General features: G+C 40.0%; 1 protein-coding gene across 1 annotated transcript in view; it reads left to right on the top strand.

Annotated features, from left to right (window-relative positions):
* The window catches only part of LOC126421372 (probable glutamate receptor), a 145,414-nt gene that overhangs the window by 21,723 nt on the left and 103,503 nt on the right, over positions 1-20,188 (top strand). The window contains exon 3 of the mRNA XM_050087239.1: positions 675-842. Within this exon, the coding sequence (XP_049943196.1) occupies positions 675-842 (168 nt within the window). The remainder of the gene's footprint in view (positions 1-674; positions 843-20,188) is intronic.

Below are 20,188 nucleotides of genomic sequence, written 5' to 3'. Positions count from 1 at the left end.
GTCCGTCGTATACTAGCGGACCGCGGCCGATTTAAAAGCTACCACCTAGCAAGTGTGGTGTCTGGCGGTGACACCACAGGTTGCATTTGTCTTAGCCTTTCTTTCATCACATAACGAAGGTGGCGTGACCTTGTTTGGCTGCTCTGAAACGCTAGTTTCTGCTGAAGTCTGCTGCCTGACTCGGCAGAAACGCCGATGTTGTGTTTTCCCCAGACCTAGTCTCGGTGGCGAAATTTTTTCATTGCATCGTAACGTCGTTGGCGTAATGTGGTGAAATAGCTTCGCTCTGAGACTCTGAAAATATTACTCGTTTTACTGCCCTATACAAAGTTAGCATGCAACACTACTGCTATGCGAGCGCAGCCACAAGTGTACAAAAAAGTGGTTCAAATGGCTCTGAGCACTATGGGACTTAACATCTGAGGTCATCAGTCCCCTAGAACCCAGAACTACTTAAACCTAACTAACCTAAGGACATCACACACATCCATGCCCGAGGCAGGATTCGAACCTGCGAGCGTAGCGGTCGCGCGGTCCCAGACTGAAGCGCCTAGAACCGCTCGGCCACATCGGCCGGCCCACAGGTGTACAATAAGTATCCTTCCCCGTGCAGCAATTTTAATAGGCAGTAGTGTAGTGTAAGCGTTTCGAGCATGTTGCCTGTGTGTTGTCAGCCTGGAGCTGATAGTGGCGGACGAGTGGGGCTACGAGTCGAACGGCTCGTGGAGCGGCATGGTGGGCAGCCTGCAGCGGTCAGAGGCAGACGTCGGCGGGACGGCGCTGTTCGTCACGGCGGACCGCATGCGGCTCATCGACTACATCGCCATGACCACGCCCTCCGTGTGAGTAGCGCTCGCTCGCCCACGTCACCGTCACGCCTCGTTAGCCCTGTAAAACAGACCCACCTAATTTCGTTAGTCAAAAGAATTTTAATCCAGTGTCCGAAACATTTAGGGATGACACGAGTATTGCAATAAATAGTACGAGGGCTATCCACAAAGTACATAACGTTTTGGAATAAAAAATAAATAAAGTATTGGAATTTTTTTTTATTATATACAGATGAAAGCCACACTTAAATACTACTTTTCTACATAGTTGCCATTTAAATTAAGGCACTTATCGTAGCGATGGACGAGCTTGGAAATTCCTTCGTTCTAAAATTCGGCCGCCTGCGCCTTCAACCACGTGGTTACCTCTTCTTGAAGCTGTGCGTCGTCATCAAAACGCTGCATAGCCAACCACTTCTTCATTGCTGGGAATAAGTGGAAGTCGCTCGGTGCCAGGTCGGGACTGTACGGCGGATGAGGAAACAACTCCCACTTACAAGATTCGAGAACTTCACGAGTGGCATTTGCCGTGTGGGCCCGGGCGTTGTCGTGAATCTGCAAGATCTTTGAGCCCAACTTTCCCCTGCGCTTGTTTTGTATTGCTCTTCTGAGGTTGTGCAGAGTTTGGCAATACCTTTGAGAGTTTACTGTAGTGCCTCTTTCCAGGAAATCCACAAAAATCACACCTTTTCTGTCCCAAAAGACAGTTGCCATCACCTTCCTTGCCGACATTGTCTGCATGCATTTCTTGGATTTTTTGGGGGAATTTGTGTGCCCCCACTGCATTGACTGCAATTTTGTCTCGCAGTTCACATGCTTAACCCATGTTTCGTCACCAGTAACGATGCGATCGAGTAATGAGTTGCCATCTTTCTCGTAAGCGTCCAATAACGTTAACGCTGCAGCCATTCGCTGATTTTTGTGAATCTCTGTCAAGATTTTTGGTATCCATCTTACACAAAACTTGTGGTAACCAAGCTTTTCGGTAATGATTTCGTGCAACAAACTTCGTGAAATTTGTGGAAAACTCATAGAGAGTTCCGTTATTGTGAAATTACGGTTTTCACGGACCGCGGCATCGACTTTTTCGACAAGTTCGGCAGTCACTATGCTGCGTCTTCCACTTCACCTTCAGTGATTATGTTGTCCCCATACACTTCACAAAGCTGCCGATAGATTTCTATCGGTGTACAGTTTTTGCAGTCAGAAACCTTATTACAGCACGCACTTCACACTTCGCGGCATTTTCAATTAACGCTGACATTTCAAACTGTCACAGTAACTCAACGTAGCACAGCACGAACCTCTCACTAGCACGGCAGGATGCAGACTGAGCGGCGGATATCCATGACACCAAGATGGCCGCGCTAGCCCCGCCCCTAACGTACACAAACGAAAACGTAATGTACTTTGTGGATAGCCCTCGTATGTCGATTGTAATTCTAGAAAGATCTGCTAATGATATTTTCATGGATATTAATAAATGGTTTAAAGCCAACTCACTGACATTAAACGTCGAAAAGACTCAGTGTATGCAATACAGAACCTGTAAGAGGTTTCCACCCAGCATATGCATAAAGTATGAAGAAGAGCAGATAGAAGAGGTTGACAGTCTTAAATTCCTGGGATTACAACTTGATAATAAATTCAGTTGGGAGGAGCACACCACAGAACTGCAGAAACGCCTTAACAAATCTGTATTTGCAATTAGAGTGTTAGTAGACATAGGCGACATAAAAATGAAAAAGCTTGCATACTTTGCCTACTTTCATTCCATAATGTCATATGGTATAATATTTTGGGGTAACTCTTCACGTCAAATAAAAGTTTTCAGAGTCCAAAAGCGTGTAATATGTATTATTTGTGGAGTAAATTCACGGATGTCCTGTAGAAACCTCTTCAAAGAACTGGGTATACTAACTACTGCCTCTCAGTATATTTACTCCTTAATGAAATTTGTCCTAAATAATATATCTCTTTTTCCAACAAACAGCTCAGTTCATATATACAATACCAGGAAGAAAAATGATCTGCACAAAGACTTAAAAGCACTTACTTTAGTTCAAAAAGGGTCCACAACCCAGGAACACTCATCTTCAATAATTTGCCAGCAAACATAAAAAATTTAGTTACAAATAAAGATCAGTTTAAAAGGAGCCTGAAAGACTTAATAGTGGCCAACTCCTTCTACTCCATTGTATATACTCATACTATTAGTATCGTTATTTCAGCTTAAAAAAATAATGTATTGTCTATACTCATACTATTAGCATTGTTATTTCAGCTTTAAAAAATAAATAGACATGTTCCACATCCACGAAGATCTCCTCAGCACGGATCTATGGAACGAAAAACTAATCTAATCTAATCTAATCTAATCATGATACTAAGAAGCAATATGAAAGGGAAGATCACTTATAATCTATATTACAGGAGGTTAGTGTAAATCTTAGAGTTGTTGCAAAGGCTCTGTGAAAATTCCGTGTATTTGTACAGAAAATTGCGTACAAAATACTAATGTCACGAATTATAGACTACTGTTCCAGTGTTTGGAGTCTTTATCAAGTAGGCGTGACAACAGAAGATTTTTGAAATTTTTGAAAACATAGTCAGCGATCTTAAAAGTAGTTAAAATTAAAATTTAAAACAATCTTGATCGCAATCTTGTTCTTACAGAAATGTTGATGTGATTCCTCCATAGCACAGTTATTTTCCATGGCGCTGACATCAGAAGAGAGCAAAATTAACCATATTTCTATGGCATCACATAACCGTAACATACGACGTATCTCCCCCTAGTACAATCTTTGACAGCATCACTAACGTCCACAGCGGAACAGGACCCCATTTCCATGGTAACCCTCGATTATCCACGTAAACGCTGGGCAACGACAATCTTTAGTGCAGATTTTGTAGGTCTGAGTTTAGCGGGCAGCATACTCTAAGCCTTATTTCATACCAATGAACTATTTTAGTAGTATAATTTATATTCATTGACGAATAATGATAAATAATTGACATTACGATATATTCCAACTGTGACTGTTCCTTCGTAGTTATGTATTAAGTTGTCTAATCATGAACGTGTTTTCTGATCGGCTACTTATGATGTCATACTCAGAACGGTGGGTGTGACCAGCCCTATTAATACCTGTTCCCTCCATGCACAATCAGCAGTTACACGAGCGGCGAGGGTCGACGGAACTCATCTAGCTGTGTCCATCCACGGCTCTGGGTATAATTTATTACTATTTATTTTATTTTTATATGCTTATCATAACGTCTATACCAGGGGCGGGCAAACGTTGAACGCGGCCCATGAGCGCACAGCGCTGCACGTGTGCTGCTCGCGTGCAATCGTCGAATGGGGCAGTGGCGACAGCCGGCAGGTTGCGGCAGTGTAGTGCCAGGCTGAGCTGCGGACGTCGATGCGAAGGCCTTGTTCGTGACGTCACGTCAGCTAGGCACGGCGAACGCCACGTCTGTTGCAGGAAGAAACGCCTGGGCGTGCTTATCACTATAAATCTCTTATTTTTGGACAAAATGTTTGGTATTGTTTTGGATTCTTCAGTTTTATTTAGACGAAAGATTTTCTTACTATCGTAAAGATACAAATGAATATAATAGTTTTATATTACTGAATCCTGTCGAAAAAACGTAGATCAATATAATAAGATGCTTTGCCCCATTGCAAGCTTCGGAAATTTTACATTCAAGTAACTATATTTACTTGATCCATTTTGCTATCGAAACTTACCCCAACCGCCTTGCAATGAACTCGTTTCTTTTATTTATTTATTTATTTTCGTTTGACATCGTCACTGGAAATGTGAACTAATTTACATGTGTAAATGTCCAACTGTTGCCAGTCTTTAGATTACAGTCGTTTTCAACGAAAGGAATTATAAACAGGAAACAAAATAGCTTCATACATCGAAAATACTACTGAGCTTAAACTTTTTTAAACATGCACATCAGAAAAGATAAATATTCCCCTCTTGCAACTGAAAGGAGAAACTTTATAAGATAAAAAAATTTTATTTTATAAAACAAGTATCTCTCTTTTGCCTCTTCTTCTGTCCCCCACCCCCTCTCCCAACGTGTACAATCGCAAGATATTTCATTAACATTCAGTGCTCCTCACCCCATAGTCAACCAAGATACCTAAAGAAGAGCACCAATATGTTCACAGTTTCTTGTAAAAGCAACCCAGTACAAACGTAACTTCCTCAGATTTACAAATAAGGTAAAGAAGCACTAATTCTGTTGCTGCTGGACCATGAAGTTGTTTTTGTATGTCAATCCTTAAAACAGGTGGAAATTCAAGTTCAGGAGTACATTATTTGTTAAGAAGTGTAATGAATTGCACAATTAATTGATTGCAGAAATCTCTCAGAACAATGTGTGTTGGTCAACTACCGCCAATAGTTTCACATTTTCCTGTGTCAGAGAGGGAGACACCACCATTATGAGTATGCCTGCAACAGACCTGGCGTTCGCCGTGCCTAGCTGACGTGACGTCACGAACAAGCGCCGAGGCCTTCCATTGTGTCGGTGTTGCCACTACGTAGTGAACGTTGTATTTCAAGAACCAGAAAATGCAGAGTGAATCAAGGAAACGGAGAAGTGGAGATTTTAAAAAGGAATGGGAGAATCAGTTTTTCTTTGTACATAAACGTGAAAATTCGAAATGTTTAATATGTGGCAGTATTCTCGCTGGTCAGCGCAAGTTTAGTATTGAACGCAATTATAATAAATTTCACAAGGACGAGTACAATTTACGAGGTGCATTCAAGTTCTAAGGCCTCCGTTTTTTTTTTCTAATTAACTACTCACCCGAAATCGATGAAACTGGCGTTACTTCTCGACGTAATCGCCCTGCAGACGTACACATTTTTCACAACGCTGACGCCATGATTCCATGGCAGCGGCGAAGGCTTCTTTAGGAGTCTGTTTTTACCACTGGAAAAATCGCTGAGGCAATAGCAGCACGGCTGGTGAATGTTCGGCCACGGAGAGTGTCTTTCATTGTTGGAAAAAGCCAAAAGTCACTAGGAGCCAGGTCAGGTGAGTAGGGAGCATGAGGAATCACTTCAAAGTTGTTATCACGAAGAAACTGTTGCGTAACGTTAGCTCGATGTGCGGGTGTGTTGTCTTGGTGAAACAGCACACGCGCAGCCCTTCCCGGACGTTTTTGTTGCAGTGCAGGAAGGAATTTGTTCTTCAAAACATTTTCGTAGGATGCACCTGTTATCGTAGTGCCCTTTGGAACGCAATGGGTAAGGATTACGCCCTCGCTGTCCCAGAACATGGACACCATCATCTTTTCAGCACTGGCGGTTATCCGAAATTTTTTTGGTGGCGGTGAATCTGTGTGCTTCCATTGAGCTGACTGGCGCTTTGTTTCTGGATTGAAAAATGGCATCCACGTCTCATCCATTGTCACAACCGACGAAAAGAAAGTCCCATTCATGATGTCGTTGCGCGTCAACATTGCTTGGCAACATGCCACACGGGCAGCCATGTGGTCGTCCGTCAGCATTCGTGGCACCCACCTGGATGACACTTTTCGCATTTTCAGGTCGTCATGCAGGATTGTGTGCACAGAACCCACATAAATGCCAACTCTGGAGGCGATCTGTTCAACAGTCATTCGGCGATCCCCCAAAACAATTCTCTCCACTTTCTCGATCATGTCGTCAGACCGGCTTGTGCGAGCCCGAGGTTGTTTCGGTTTGTTGTCACACAATGTTCTGCCTTCATTAAACTGTCGCACCCACCAACGCACTTTCGACACATCCATAACTCCATCATAACATGTCTCTCTTTCAACTGTCGATGAATTTCAATTGGTTTCACACCACGCAAATTCAGAAAACGAATGATTGCACGCTGTTCAAGTAAGGAAAACGTCGCCATTTTAAGTATTTAAAACAGTTCTCATTCTCGCCTCTGGCGGTAAAATTCCATCTGCCGTACGGTGCTGCCATCTCTGGGACGTATTGACAGTGAACTCGTATTGTCGAATTCTGAGCGGATGGGCGAAGTGATTGACCTTAGGAAGAGCGATCTGACGACACTAGATGAATCTGACGTAAGTTGCTGTTGTCACGAGAGATCTGCGACTTTCTTTCGTGATGTCTCTCATCTAACTGATTTAACATTTTATGGAGCGCTGTTTTCAATTTTTCAGGATGACAACAATGATAGCCCAGAGGTACGTGCAAGTTATAAAATTGTGCTTAATATAGCGAGAGCTGGAAAACCATTTGCTGAAGGTGAGTTTATAAAGGAGTGCATCAGTGACGGTGGTGATTTACTTTGCCCACAGTTTCAAGCTATCACTCTTTCTCGTCGTATAAGTGCCATGGCAGGTGACGTTTACCGTCAATTAAGGAGTGCAGTGCATGAGTTAATTGCATTTTCCATCGCACTTGATGAGTCCACAGATATTTCAGACACCGCGCAATTAGTGATTTATGTCCGCGGCGTGGACACTGCTCTGCACGTAACACAGGATTTCTTAGATATGATATCTTTAAAAAGCATGACCACCGGCGCGGACATCCTAAAAGCCGTTTAAGAAACTGTCGATTCAGATGGCTTAAACTGGGAACGTCTGGTGCACCTGCTATTAAAGGGGAACAAATGGGATTTGCTGGATTACTAAGGAAAAAGCTACAGCGTACAGAAGAATCATTGTACAGCATCCACTGCATTTTGCACCAAGAGGTACTCTGTACAAAAGTAGCAAAACTGGGGGACGTTATGCAAGTGATTATTAGGGTAGTTAATTATTTGAGATCCCACGGGCTTACACATAGACAGTTTCACAAGTATTTAGCTGAAATTGGGGAAGAGTCGGTGACATACCATACCACAGTGGAGTCCGCTGCCCTAGCCGCGGTAACGTACTCATTAGATTTTTTGATCTGAGAGTACCAATAAATCAGTTTTTAAAGGACAAAGGATGGTACGACACCAAGTTAGAAAATCCAGAGTGGGTTGCTGACCTTGCATTTTTAGTGGACATTACCGGACACACGAATGCATTGAACACAAGTTTGCAAGGAGAAAATCAGCTAATTTGTGAAATGACTGAAAAGGTGCAAGCTTTCACTAGCCAGCTTGAGCTGTGGGAACGACAGCTCTCGTCAGGGAACGCAGTGCATTTCCCCACTCTGTCTACTGTGCGAGAACAGAATTGCAAAGAATATGTTTCCGAACTTTGTGCAATAAAAGAGGAATTTCTCAAGCGATTTGGGGATATATCATATTTATCCCAAGCTTTTGAATCGTTCTCGAGACCATTTGCTGTTTCTGTAGATGATATTCATCCCAATTTGCAAATGGAATTAATAGATCTACAGTGTAATCCTCGCCTGGGAGACAAGTTCCTTTTGGCAAGACGTGTAATAGACTTTTATCACGACTTTCCACAGCAAGAGTTTCCTCGTCTTCTCGTGAAGCCGTGAAGAAAATATCAATGTTTAGCTCGACGTACGTTTGTGAGAGATTTTTTTCTGTTATAAAAATTAATAAGTCTCGGTTAAGAGCAAACATCAGTGATGAAAATTTACGTAACTGTTTGCGTTTGTCTGTATGTAGAAATTTTGTTCCAGACTTTAAACGTATTGTAAACTCCACCTGTGATAATTAAATACAACGTATCGTAGGTAAGGTACACTTTCAAACCATGATTTCTTTCAAGCATTCCTACTAACCTTATTCCTTCATTCAATAAAGCAAGCCAGGAAACAAAACGCTTTACGGAGGAAGGAGCGGAGAGACGGTATGGTAGGGAGGGGAGAGAAGCGGGTGGCCAGCTTGTCCCTGTGTGCACGCAGAACGGCTGTTAACTGCACATGTGCAAGTGCACCGCACATGTGCAGGATTCCTGCCCGCCCCTGGTCTATACTATTTTGGGAATATACGAGGGTTATTCCAAAAGTAAGGTCCGATCGGTCGCGAAATGGAAACGACTATGAAAATCCGATAAAGCTTTGCACAGATGTGTTGGGTAGTGTCTCTAGTATAACCCCAGTTAGCATCACGTCGCTCTTCTCATTTCTGAGCTCGCAGTGAGTGCGTAAAGATGTCTAGAAAATAGTGTCTGCCGCCAAGTACGAGGGCCTGGTGAGAAATTTCGCCTGAAGCTATGCAGCCAACATTACATAACTGTCGTGCTGTTTCGTCTTCACGACAATTCTCAGCCGCATTCTGCAGGGGCAATGAAGATGCTCCTGCATCGTTTTCAAATGGAAATGTTAGATTACCCACAATACAGTCCGCAATTGTCTCCCCCTGAGTTTCATCTCTGGTCACTTGAACCGCTGTCTTTGAAGACAACATTTTGACACAGACAACGAGGTGTAGGCCAGCGTGGAGAATTGGCGGAAAGCACTGGCGGCTGCCTTCTATGATGAGGCTATTGAAAAGTTGGTACAACGCTATGACAAAAGTCTAAGTCAGAACGGCGACTACGTAGAGAAGTAGCTGAAAGGTGTAGCTAATTGTTACAAGTAAAACATTTCTGATGTTCACTGTGGTTTCAATTTGGCAATCAATCGGGCCTTACTTTTGGAATAACCCTCGTATCTTTACAGAGTCTGAAGATGACTCTTTCATAGGGTCGCAACCGGTCACTCACTCCAATAAAAAAAATATTTTTACAAGATTGCGATCAAGACTGTTTTCAATTTTAATTTTAGTGACAACATTAATCGAAAGATTCGAAAGAGGTGCTGTTAGGATCGTAACTGGTGTGTATAGCCCATACCAAAGTGTAACAGACATTTGCGGCGAACTTAAATGTAAATACGTGGAAGAAACATGATACACTTACTGCGAAACATTATTGTGTAAATTTTGAGACCGTAAGTGATAAGAGGGATTAGGAAGCGCACATAGACATACAGCAATCGTTTTCGCTTCGCTCAGTACGGGAATCGAATTGTAAAGGTAGTTGATAACATTGGTATAAAGAACCCTCCGTCATGCACTGTGCAATGGTTTTTCAGTGTTTATGTAGATACAGAACTATTTCTGACATCATGAAAAGTTTATAAATGAAATGGACTCGGTCTGTCTGAGCGAAGTAAGGTAGGAAGAGAGCGGAGAGGGACACAGTGGAGATTTTATATTTCACTGCTCAGATAACTACGGGGCTGCTAGTTGTAGACCCGAAATACTAACAGTCATGAGACTGAAACCAAAAGATACAAAATTAAGATAAATAAATGACAGACTGATATGATACAAAAAAGACCAAGAAGAGAAAAAAAGTGGGCGTGGTCTGGATTTCACATGATAGCAGAGATAAACCTTGTCAAAGACAAAATATATCGACCGATTTTCAGACCCACTAAGAAAATAGGCCAAGCACTTCGTTCCGTTAAGGATAAACGTCCCCCTCTGTCTGCAAGTGGTGTACACAAGATTCCGTGTACATGTGGTAGGGTCTGCATTGGAAATGGTTCAAATGGCTCTGAGCACTATGGGACTTAACTTCTGAGGTCATCAGTCCCCTAGAACCTAGAACTACTTAAACCTAACTAACCTAAGGACATCACACACATCCATGCCCGAGGCAGGATTCGAACCTACGACCGTAGCGTTCGCGCGGTTCCAGACTGTATCGCCTAGAACCGCTCGGCCACCCTGGCCGGCTGGTCTACATTGGAACTACAAAGAGAAGTGTGAATACACGCTTGAAGGAACATAAAAGTGTCTGGCGACAAGGGAAAACAAACAAGTCAGCCGTGGTGGAACATGCTCTTCACTCGGGTGATCACGTAGTGAAATTTTCGGAACCTGAAGTTTCATGTACTATGACGAACTATTATCCACGGCTATATAGAGAAGCCATCTAAACATATAAACATGGGGATAATTTTAACAGAAAAGAAGCCATGAAACTCAGCGACATATGTACAGTGGCGCTACAGAATCGATGAGAAGATTTTATCTTTGACGTACTATGATCGATAGTTATATTTTATGTTCGACAAGGTTTATCTCTGCTATCACGTGAAATCCAGACCATGCTCACTTTCCACGGTATTTTGACCGACTCGTCATTCGGCAAGACTAAACACAACCAGGAGCGCCTCCGAAGACGTCCAACGTAGGTTTGGACGAAACGTCAGGGATAGAAGAGTTCCATGGACCACGGTCATACAACCCGGAAGAATTCTCGGCAGCTGAAACATCCGGTCGTGAAAGCCTTCATTGTATGATAAGACAAAAAAGACGCATCAGGAAGCAATCATTCGAGTGAGGAGGAAATCGGCAATGTGACGTACGTATACAAACAAAAATAAATACTATTTCAAAACAGTTGGATGATTTATTGAAGAGAAGGAGCTTCACAAATCTATCAAGCCAATAAGGCGTTGGTCCAGCCATGGTCCTTATGCAAGCGGTTATTCGGCTTGGCATTGATTGACACAGTTGTTGGGTGTCCTCCTGAGGGATATCGCGCCAAAATCTGCTCAACTGGCGCGTTAGATCGTCAAAATCCCGAAGTGGTTGTAGCCCCCTAATGCTTGAAACGTTCTCAGTTGTGGAGAGATGAGGCGACCCTGCTGGCCAAGGTAGTGTTTGGCAAGTACGAAGACAAGAGCATGGATGTGTGTGATGTCCTTAGGTTAGTTAGGATTAAATAGTTCTAAGTTCTAGGGGACTGATGACCTCAGAAGTTAAGTCCCATAGTGCTCAGAGCCATTTGAACCATTTTTTTGAAGACAAGAAGTACAAACTCTCGCCTTGTGTGAACGGGCATTATCGGGGTGAAATGCAAGCCCAGGATGGCTTGGCAAGAAGGACAACAAAATGGAAGGTAGAATATCGCCGACGTACCGCTGTGCCGAAAGGGTGCCGTGGAAGACAACTAAAGCGGTCGTGCTAGGAGATGAAACGGCACCCCCAGACCATCACTCCTGGTTGTTGAGACGTACAACGGGCGACAGTCAGGCTGGTATCTCACCGCTTTCCGGGGCTTCTCCAGACAAGACTTCGCTGATCATTGGGGCTCAGTTCGAAGCGGAACTCATCACTGAAGACAATTCTGTTCAAGTCAATTGGATTCCAGTTCGAAGACATGTATGGAGACGAGAAACTGCTCGAGAAAGACAAAACATTACCCAGGGGCAAATACCTGCTCTGATCAGAAAATACGAGCAATCACCAGAGAACAGTGTGTTGGATTAAAGAAGGTATGGAAAGATGCGAAAAGAGAGATATTAATTTTAGAAACATTAAAGAAGAGAGAATGGTGAGCACATCCTTTATTAATATCCTCTAATAGCCGCCCAGATACCTATGATCAGATAGTGTATTTCGGCCTCAGCCAAGCCACACTTGAAGACATGTCTTTTAGTTCAGTTTTACATTATTTTAAATTAAAGTGAAGGCGAGTTGTCTACATGATTAAACGCATCGTAATAGAAATGGAAGTTTCTCATCGAATGCTGAATTTATTTTTTTTCTTTTTTACATGAAAATTTCGTATATAATATCTTCATTGAAATGGGCTGACATGAAAATATATAGGCTAAAAATCTGCAAAAATTAAATTTACTACATAATTTCCAGAATAAAAATTGAATGTGTGATTACATGTTTTATGCGATAGTATCTGATTTGGGTAGTGTGAATCTACAATGACATTTTGTCAAAGCAATGTTATCGAAGTATTCTTGTTCATGTAATAACCAGCTGAAAAAGGCTGTCAGAACACCTCTTTAAAGTACTGACATAAAAGTGGGGAACCACCGGCCTCAATCCTCATTCCTCCATTTTCGCCAAAAATTTCCGCAAGCGAATGTTTTCGCACTAAATCCTTTTATCCCGTCTCCCTTTGTAGTGGAGCCTTCAAGCTCAGCATCTCCCTCTCACTGCCACTGTCTTCACATGTCTCTCTCCCACTACTTCCTTTTTGTCCCATTGGTATTTTCTCCTCTCTGTGTCTCCCACTGTCACTATCTTCAATCTTTTCTCTAGCTCTTCCTTACCACTGTCTCCTTCTCTGCCAGTTTCACAGCCCCTATGTCCCACTGATGTTCTCTTTGCCCTTTCCCATTTCTACATCTACATGTCTACATGGATACTCTGCAAACCATATTTAAGTGCGTGGCAGAAGGTTCATCGAACCTCCTTCACAATTCTCTACTGTTCCAGTCTCGTATAGCGCGCAGAATGAACGAACACCTATATCTTCCCCTAAGAGCTATGATTTCTCTTATTTTATCATAGTGATCGTTACTCCCTAGGTAAGTCGGTGTCAGCAAAATATTTTCGCATTCGGAAGTGAAAGTTGGTGATTGGAATTTCGTGAGAAGATTCCGCCGCAACGAAGAACTACGTTTTTTTAATGATGTCCACCCCAAATCCTGTATCATTTCAGTAATACTCTCACCCCTATTTCGCGTTAATACATACTTATTCTATGTACTCAGTCAATCCTCTCTGGTAAAGATCCCACACCGCTCAGCAGTATTCTAAAAGAGAGCGGACAAGCATAGTGTAGGCAATCTCCTTAGTAGATCTGTTACATTTTTGAAGTGTGCTGCCAATAAAATGTAGTCTTAGTTAGCCTTTCCCACATTTTCTATGTGTTCCTTCCAATTTAAGTTGTTCGTAATTGTAATCCCTAGGTATTGGAACCTCCCCACAAAAATTTAAAAGATATTATTTTAAATGCAAATGGTCATTGAGCTAAGCGTAACCTCCCAGAGAAATTTTGAAACACAATAATTGAATGTTAACTAGAATACAACTTAATGTAACCTCCCAGCAAATAAATTTAAAGACAATGACAATTAAATGTAAAATTCGCAATCTGACTCAAGGTGTAAGCTCTCACGAAAATAATGAAAAACAATTCAATACTAATGAGACTTCAGTGACAATGTAAACTCAATTAAACCGAAATATCGGTCTTTGGCCCTGTGCAAAAAATCATAATTAATTTCTTACCTCATTCGAAACTACATGTCAAAGTTCTGCTCTTATTGTTGGCCACGGCTTGGAGGAAATGCATTGCAAGTATTATTTTTTTTTTATTTTTGAAATTTAACTGAAACTTTTCTTTAAAGGAAATGGAAGGAAATCGTTGGTTCAATTAAATGGTTCTTTTGTAAAAAATTGCTTTGAAATCAAAATTATTATTGGGGCACTTGTTGAAAATTGATTACAATAAATAAACTTTACATTATCTGATTTGCGCAATGCAGCTTGGTTACCTTAATTAACAATATACCTCATTCAGCATCTTGACCAGAGACCCATGTCGACGCCCGCGGACTGTGTCCCGCTCGCGACTCTCTCGCGACCGTATAAGACCACTAAGACTAACAGACTGCCATTTGCAACTGAACTCGACTACTGCTACCGACAGAGTGCCACAGACAACTGCACTGCCGACAGACTACCCACAGACTACTGCTCGCAACACTCGCGCGGTCAAGCGCAGACTAGGAATGAAATAGCTCTCTGGTCAGAGACTCTGCAATGCCTCGCCATCGGCGCCACACAATGTACGTGTTTCATAACCCTCCACTGGGGGGGCAAAAATTTGGCAGCGATGGTGAGTCATTTGGACTTGCCAAGCGCGGCAAAATTTTTTCTTTAATTAATCAACTTCTACAATTTACAGAATATTTAGATGTAGTACATGAATTAAATGTTGTGCACATGCACCGAGTACAAAATATTTCAGATAAAGACAAAATGTGAGTACAAAACATAGTAGCAAATCAGAAAACTGTATATACAAATTATTTGACAGATAACAAAGTGCACACGCACTGAAAAAATTCTTTAGCATTTTCAGAACAAATAAACAGAATGGCAAAAAATCATGTTGACAAGTGACATGAGTGCACATGCACTGCAGTTGAGAACATATCAGCAAATGACGAAATGTATATACAATGAGTAACAAATGACATAAGTGCATACGCACTGAAGTAATGAACATATCAGGAAATCATAAAAGGTATACAGAATGAGTACAAATCATATTGAAAAATGAGAAAAGTGCACAGGCACTGCAGTTCAGTAGAAAACATATTAACACATAACATAAGTGCACATGCACTGAAAAACTTTTGAACATTTTCATAACAAATAAACGCAAAGGTAAAAAATCATTTTGACAACTGACATGAGTGTACATGAAGTGAAGTTGAGAATATATCAGCAAATCACAAAATGTATTAATAAACGGCAAAAAAATACACACGCACTGTATATGACTTTTTCATTTTACAAGAATTAGGGAAGGAATAGGAAGGATTGCATCATGGTTGTAGCACTTAGGTTGCACGAAGCTGCACTAAAAGTCCATATCTTTCCACAGAAGTACAACACCAAGTGCGACAATTTGCAGTTCTTTTCCCAGAAGTATTTATCAGCGTATCCAAGACACTGAAATGTCGTAGTAATATTTCCTGTTATCATTTTGGCAGTACATAAGGTACACCAAACAGTGGGACCATAATAACGTCTTCATCGCTCACGGTGGTGGACAGCATGTCGTGTCAACACCACGCTCTTACAAGGCACACCAACGTAGAATTAGTGCAAAAACCAAATATAGTGCTCCATGATCATGAGGATGGACAGGACAAATGGATATTGCAGTAATTCAGGGTAGTTAGCTCATAAGGTGAAGGACATTAAGTCACATAATAGGCTTCATTTGAGAATTACAGTAGTAGTTTGCAGCATTCATAGCCCAGTTATTGAACATTTCTGTACCAAGTGTGTAGTATTACAGAATAATGTTCATAAAATTAAATTATTGGCATCATGGGTAATCGTATTACAATAAACAGTGGCAGTCCTTGGCCAGTTACAAAGCATATTTAGTATGACAGAATAATGTTCATCAGAAGTCTTCATTGAAAAGGAGAGTCAATTATTGGCCTAGCATTAACATAATACATTGAGTGATACAAATTACTGGCACTCATTGGCCATTTACCAAAAACATGAAAAGTCATCATTGAAAACAAGAGCTAATTAATGGCATAATTAATAACATAATTCATTTAGTGACATTAATTATTGGCACTCAGTGCCAGTTATAGAACATGAAAAATCATCATTGAAAACAGGAGTTAATTAATGGCATAATTAATAACATAATTAATTTAGTGACATTAATTATTGGCACTCAGTGGCCAGTTATAGAACATGAAAAATCATCATTGAAAACAGGAGCTAATTAATGGCATAATTAATAACATAATTAATTTAGTGACATTAATTATTGGCACTCAGTGGCCAGTTAGTATTGAATAGTATAAAACATTGTTCATCATTCAGTGTTATTCAGATCTTTAAGAAGTCATTATTAAAAATCAGTTAATTACAATCATAGCATTAATAATCATGGGCATTATAAGTAGTCTCATTACAATAAACAGTGGCAGTTATTAGCCAGGTACAAAGCATTATTTTATATATATATATATATTTTTTTTGTATCATTAAGAAGTCATTACTGAAGTGACATACTATTCAGAGCTGATCAGTATTATTCAGAATTCTCTTAAACTAGTAACATTATTTGGGACTCGTAATACATTTTGTTTTTGTGCTAGCAATGCATTGCTTTGGGTAATTACAAGGGAATACAACAAGAGAAAAAGAAAAAATTGCTTCTAGGTTGTTCCTGTAAATGAAAAATGTGTAATGTCATTTGTCATGAATCAGCTGTAGCAAGGTTATGTAACAAGTAGAGTATATGTAATCACCTTCATAGCTTATAGCACATTAATCTCATAAATAATTTATCCTGCAAAAAATGTATAAAAATGGATTATTAAGCTGAAAACAGAAATGCATTTTATGCTGAAAAGTAGTGAACTTCGAATTAACAGGTAGTGAAATGTGTATAAAAAATGTGTTCCATAGCTGTCCTTTCCAAAACCTTCAGTCATCATACCATACGATATAAAACATACTGTCAAAACAAACTGCAACAAATACTTAAATAACTACATAGCATAAATACATAAACTTCAACATCATTATCATAACTTCATTATCATCATCCCCTGTAAAGAAAAACTTCATTATTCATAGTAGCATATCCTTCATCATTACTCTTCATCAGCATTCATTATCATCTGCAAAAATCACTTCATTATTCATTACACAACTATTCCTTATCTCTAGCATATTTCATCCCTTAAAACTAAGATGTGTAGTTCTATCTGACAGTTTGCATCAATCGCCTTGTATTCTGAAACAAAAAATTAGTTAAGACTGCTATTCCACGGTGTGTATAGTATATTCTTGTTAATGCTTGTTAATTCTGATCCATTTACTCTTCCTCATAAAGTTATTGCATCTTCTTTCGATCATTCCGTAGGTGAAGTTCCCATTTCTGTGTAATTTATTTCCTTTACACATTATTTTTTTTCTGAAAATGATGAACAGAGATTAATATCGTGCATTTACATCATATACTCACTAAATAATGACTGGTTTAAGGTAACATAATTAAGCATACAGCATAAGATGACAGAAAACGTAATATGTCAAAGACATTGACAGTGTTCAAATGCAAAAATGTACACAGAATATCACAATGCAGCAGCAAAAAATGTAAAACAGTCACGATCTTGAGATGTCATAAGGCAAAAAATGTCAAAGTCGACTGGTGTTTGCTATGTCTTCACCATTTCATAATGCATACGAACAAAACATGAAATAATCGTATATATATTTAAGAAAGAAAAAATGTGATGTTCGTTGTGTTCAGCTTGTATGTAGTGTAGTTAATAGAGGCGATAATTAAAGCCTTTAATGGAGAAAAAATTTAATGAAATTAACATGTCATTAGATAACATTGCATAATTACTCATAAAATACGTAAGTGTCTCTGAAAAAAAAAATGTGCACAGTCTGATATATAACAAGAAAAGCGACCTGCTAACCTTAACTTGCCGGGCACTTGCCAAGAAAAATACGATAATCATCAGTAGTTAACTATGTAATTATAATTGCATAAGTGCTCATAAGAAGTGTAAATTCATCTGGAAAATATGCACGGTCTGATATGTAACGACAAGAAAAGCGACCTGCTAACCTTACCTTGCCGGGCACGAGCCAAGAAAAAAATACGATAATCATCAGTAATTAGTCATGTGAATATAATTGCATAAGTGGTCATAAAGATTAGTAAATGGCATCATAGCATGTTACATCATAAAGTGGTTTCATTCAATAAACGGTTTAATGTTTGAGATATGGTGATTGCCTTTCGATTTTCTGGTTCTCAAAGTTTCGACGTGTACAACATTGGGGTGAGGAATACTGCGAATCCGATATAGACCTGCGTATAGAAGTTCAAATTTACTGCACTTACCTTTTAATTTGCTGGATAAATAGTGTATACGTACTAATATCTTCTGTGCAATGTGAAAGTCTCGGCGTCTACAAACCTGTTTTTGCTGTCTTCTCCGGCGCTCTGCGGCACGTTTGATGTTGTTCAGCGCAATGTCAATTATTTCGTGGTGTCTTAGTCGACGACAAGTAGGGAAGTTTACTAACTCTTTAATTTTGTTTGGTGGTTCAACGTTTTTCAGTATGACAGACGGAGATAGCATAGTGGATTCATTTGGAATGGAATTAATTACATCTTGGAATGAGAATATGTGTTTATCCCAATTAATGTGTCTTTTGTGGCAGTATATTCTACACAGTTTACCAATTTCTTTCATTAATCGTTCACAGGGGTTCGAAGAAGCATGGTACTTGGATATATAGATCGGAGAAATGTTTCTAGCTCGTAACATACGTGTCCATGTAGCAGAACGAAATTGTGATCCATTGTCAGAAATTACTTTCAACACATGCCCTACATGAAATAGAAAATGTTTTACAAATGCTTTCGAAAGTTTTAGCAGTAGCTTTGCGTAACGGAGTGAAAGTAACAAATTTTGAAGTGAGTTCAACAGCGACAAAGATGTAGCAATAACCTCTATTAGTTCTCGGAATTGGACCAAAAATGTCTACTGCGGCCATATGTCTTAATTTAACAGGTACAATGGGATATAAAGGAGGAATATGTGAAGTGGCGTCTGACTTAGCTTTCTGGCAAATTTTACAAGACGCTAAAACTCGTCGTATACGTTTCTCCATGTTGGTAAAATAACAGTTCTGTCTCAGTATAAGAAAACATTTTTTTGCTCCGTAATGTGCGTAACTTAAATGAGTGTACCAGATTAATTTGTTAACCAGTTCGTCAGGAATGCATAATAACCAGTTGTTGCTGTCAGGATGAGAGCGGCGAAACAGAATGTCATTGCGTACAGTGTAATGGTTTCTAATCGTAACATTATTCCTATCTTGCCAAAGGTGTTTAATTTTTTTCCACACTTTGTCTTTATTTTGTTCTTGTGCTATGTCCTGTAATGACGACGAAATAAAATTTTCAAATGCAACTTGTTGAATGTACATAACGCTAAAATTTGCTTTGCAGAAGTTGATTGCTACGTCTTGCTGATTGTTGCTCAGAGAACGCGATAGTGCGTCTGCTATAACATGTGCCAGGAATGTGAACAATCGTAAAATTAAATTCCTGTAAATACAGTTTCCATCTACTTAATCTATCGTGTGTGAATTTAGCCGAAAGTAAAAATTGTATAGCTCTGTGATCTGTGTAAACTGTAGTGTGTCTCCCATAAAGAAAGTGCCGAAATCTCGTGAAAGCCCATACAACACATAATGTTTCCAATTCTGTAACGGAATAATTTCGCTCAGCAGGTGACAGAATGCGACTTGCAAATGCGATGTTTTTAATTACTGTTGAGCCATCTTCTTCAATTTCCTGGAAAATATGTACGCCTAAAGCGGTGTTAGAACTGTCGGTCGCAATGGAAAAATTTCTGGTAATATCTGTGTGCGATAAAAGTGGTGCATTTAACAAAGCATGTTTCAAATGACATTCACGTGAACAAAATTCTGCGTGTCAAAAGTATTGTTTGGCGTTACTGGAATATGCAATCTGTGCTGTATCTCGTACGTGTTATTATTTTCGGGAAGATGCTGTGGCATATCCACTATTTGAACTGTTCTGTTAACTCTTCCTGACGTATTACGCTATGGATGACACCTATTGTCTGGATCATTCATGACAATGTGTTGTTGCTGATGTTCTTGCTGCTGAAAAGATCGACTGTTATTAAATGTACGCTGAAAATTGTCCTCATTATTTTTACGTCTGTCGTGATAGTCATTTCTATACGGTGCATTGCGATAGGAATTGAAATACTGTGTTTTTTATACGTAGTTATTTCCTTGCTGCTGTGCGTTACTATTTGTTGTAGCTGAGACTATAC

Source organism: Schistocerca serialis, chromosome 1 (genome assembly GCF_023864345.2).
Source record: "Schistocerca serialis cubense isolate TAMUIC-IGC-003099 chromosome 1, iqSchSeri2.2, whole genome shotgun sequence".
In the NCBI taxonomy this organism is placed as follows: Eukaryota; Metazoa; Arthropoda; class Insecta; order Orthoptera; family Acrididae; genus Schistocerca; species Schistocerca serialis.
This window is presented reverse-complemented; position numbering and strand designations above follow the sequence as displayed.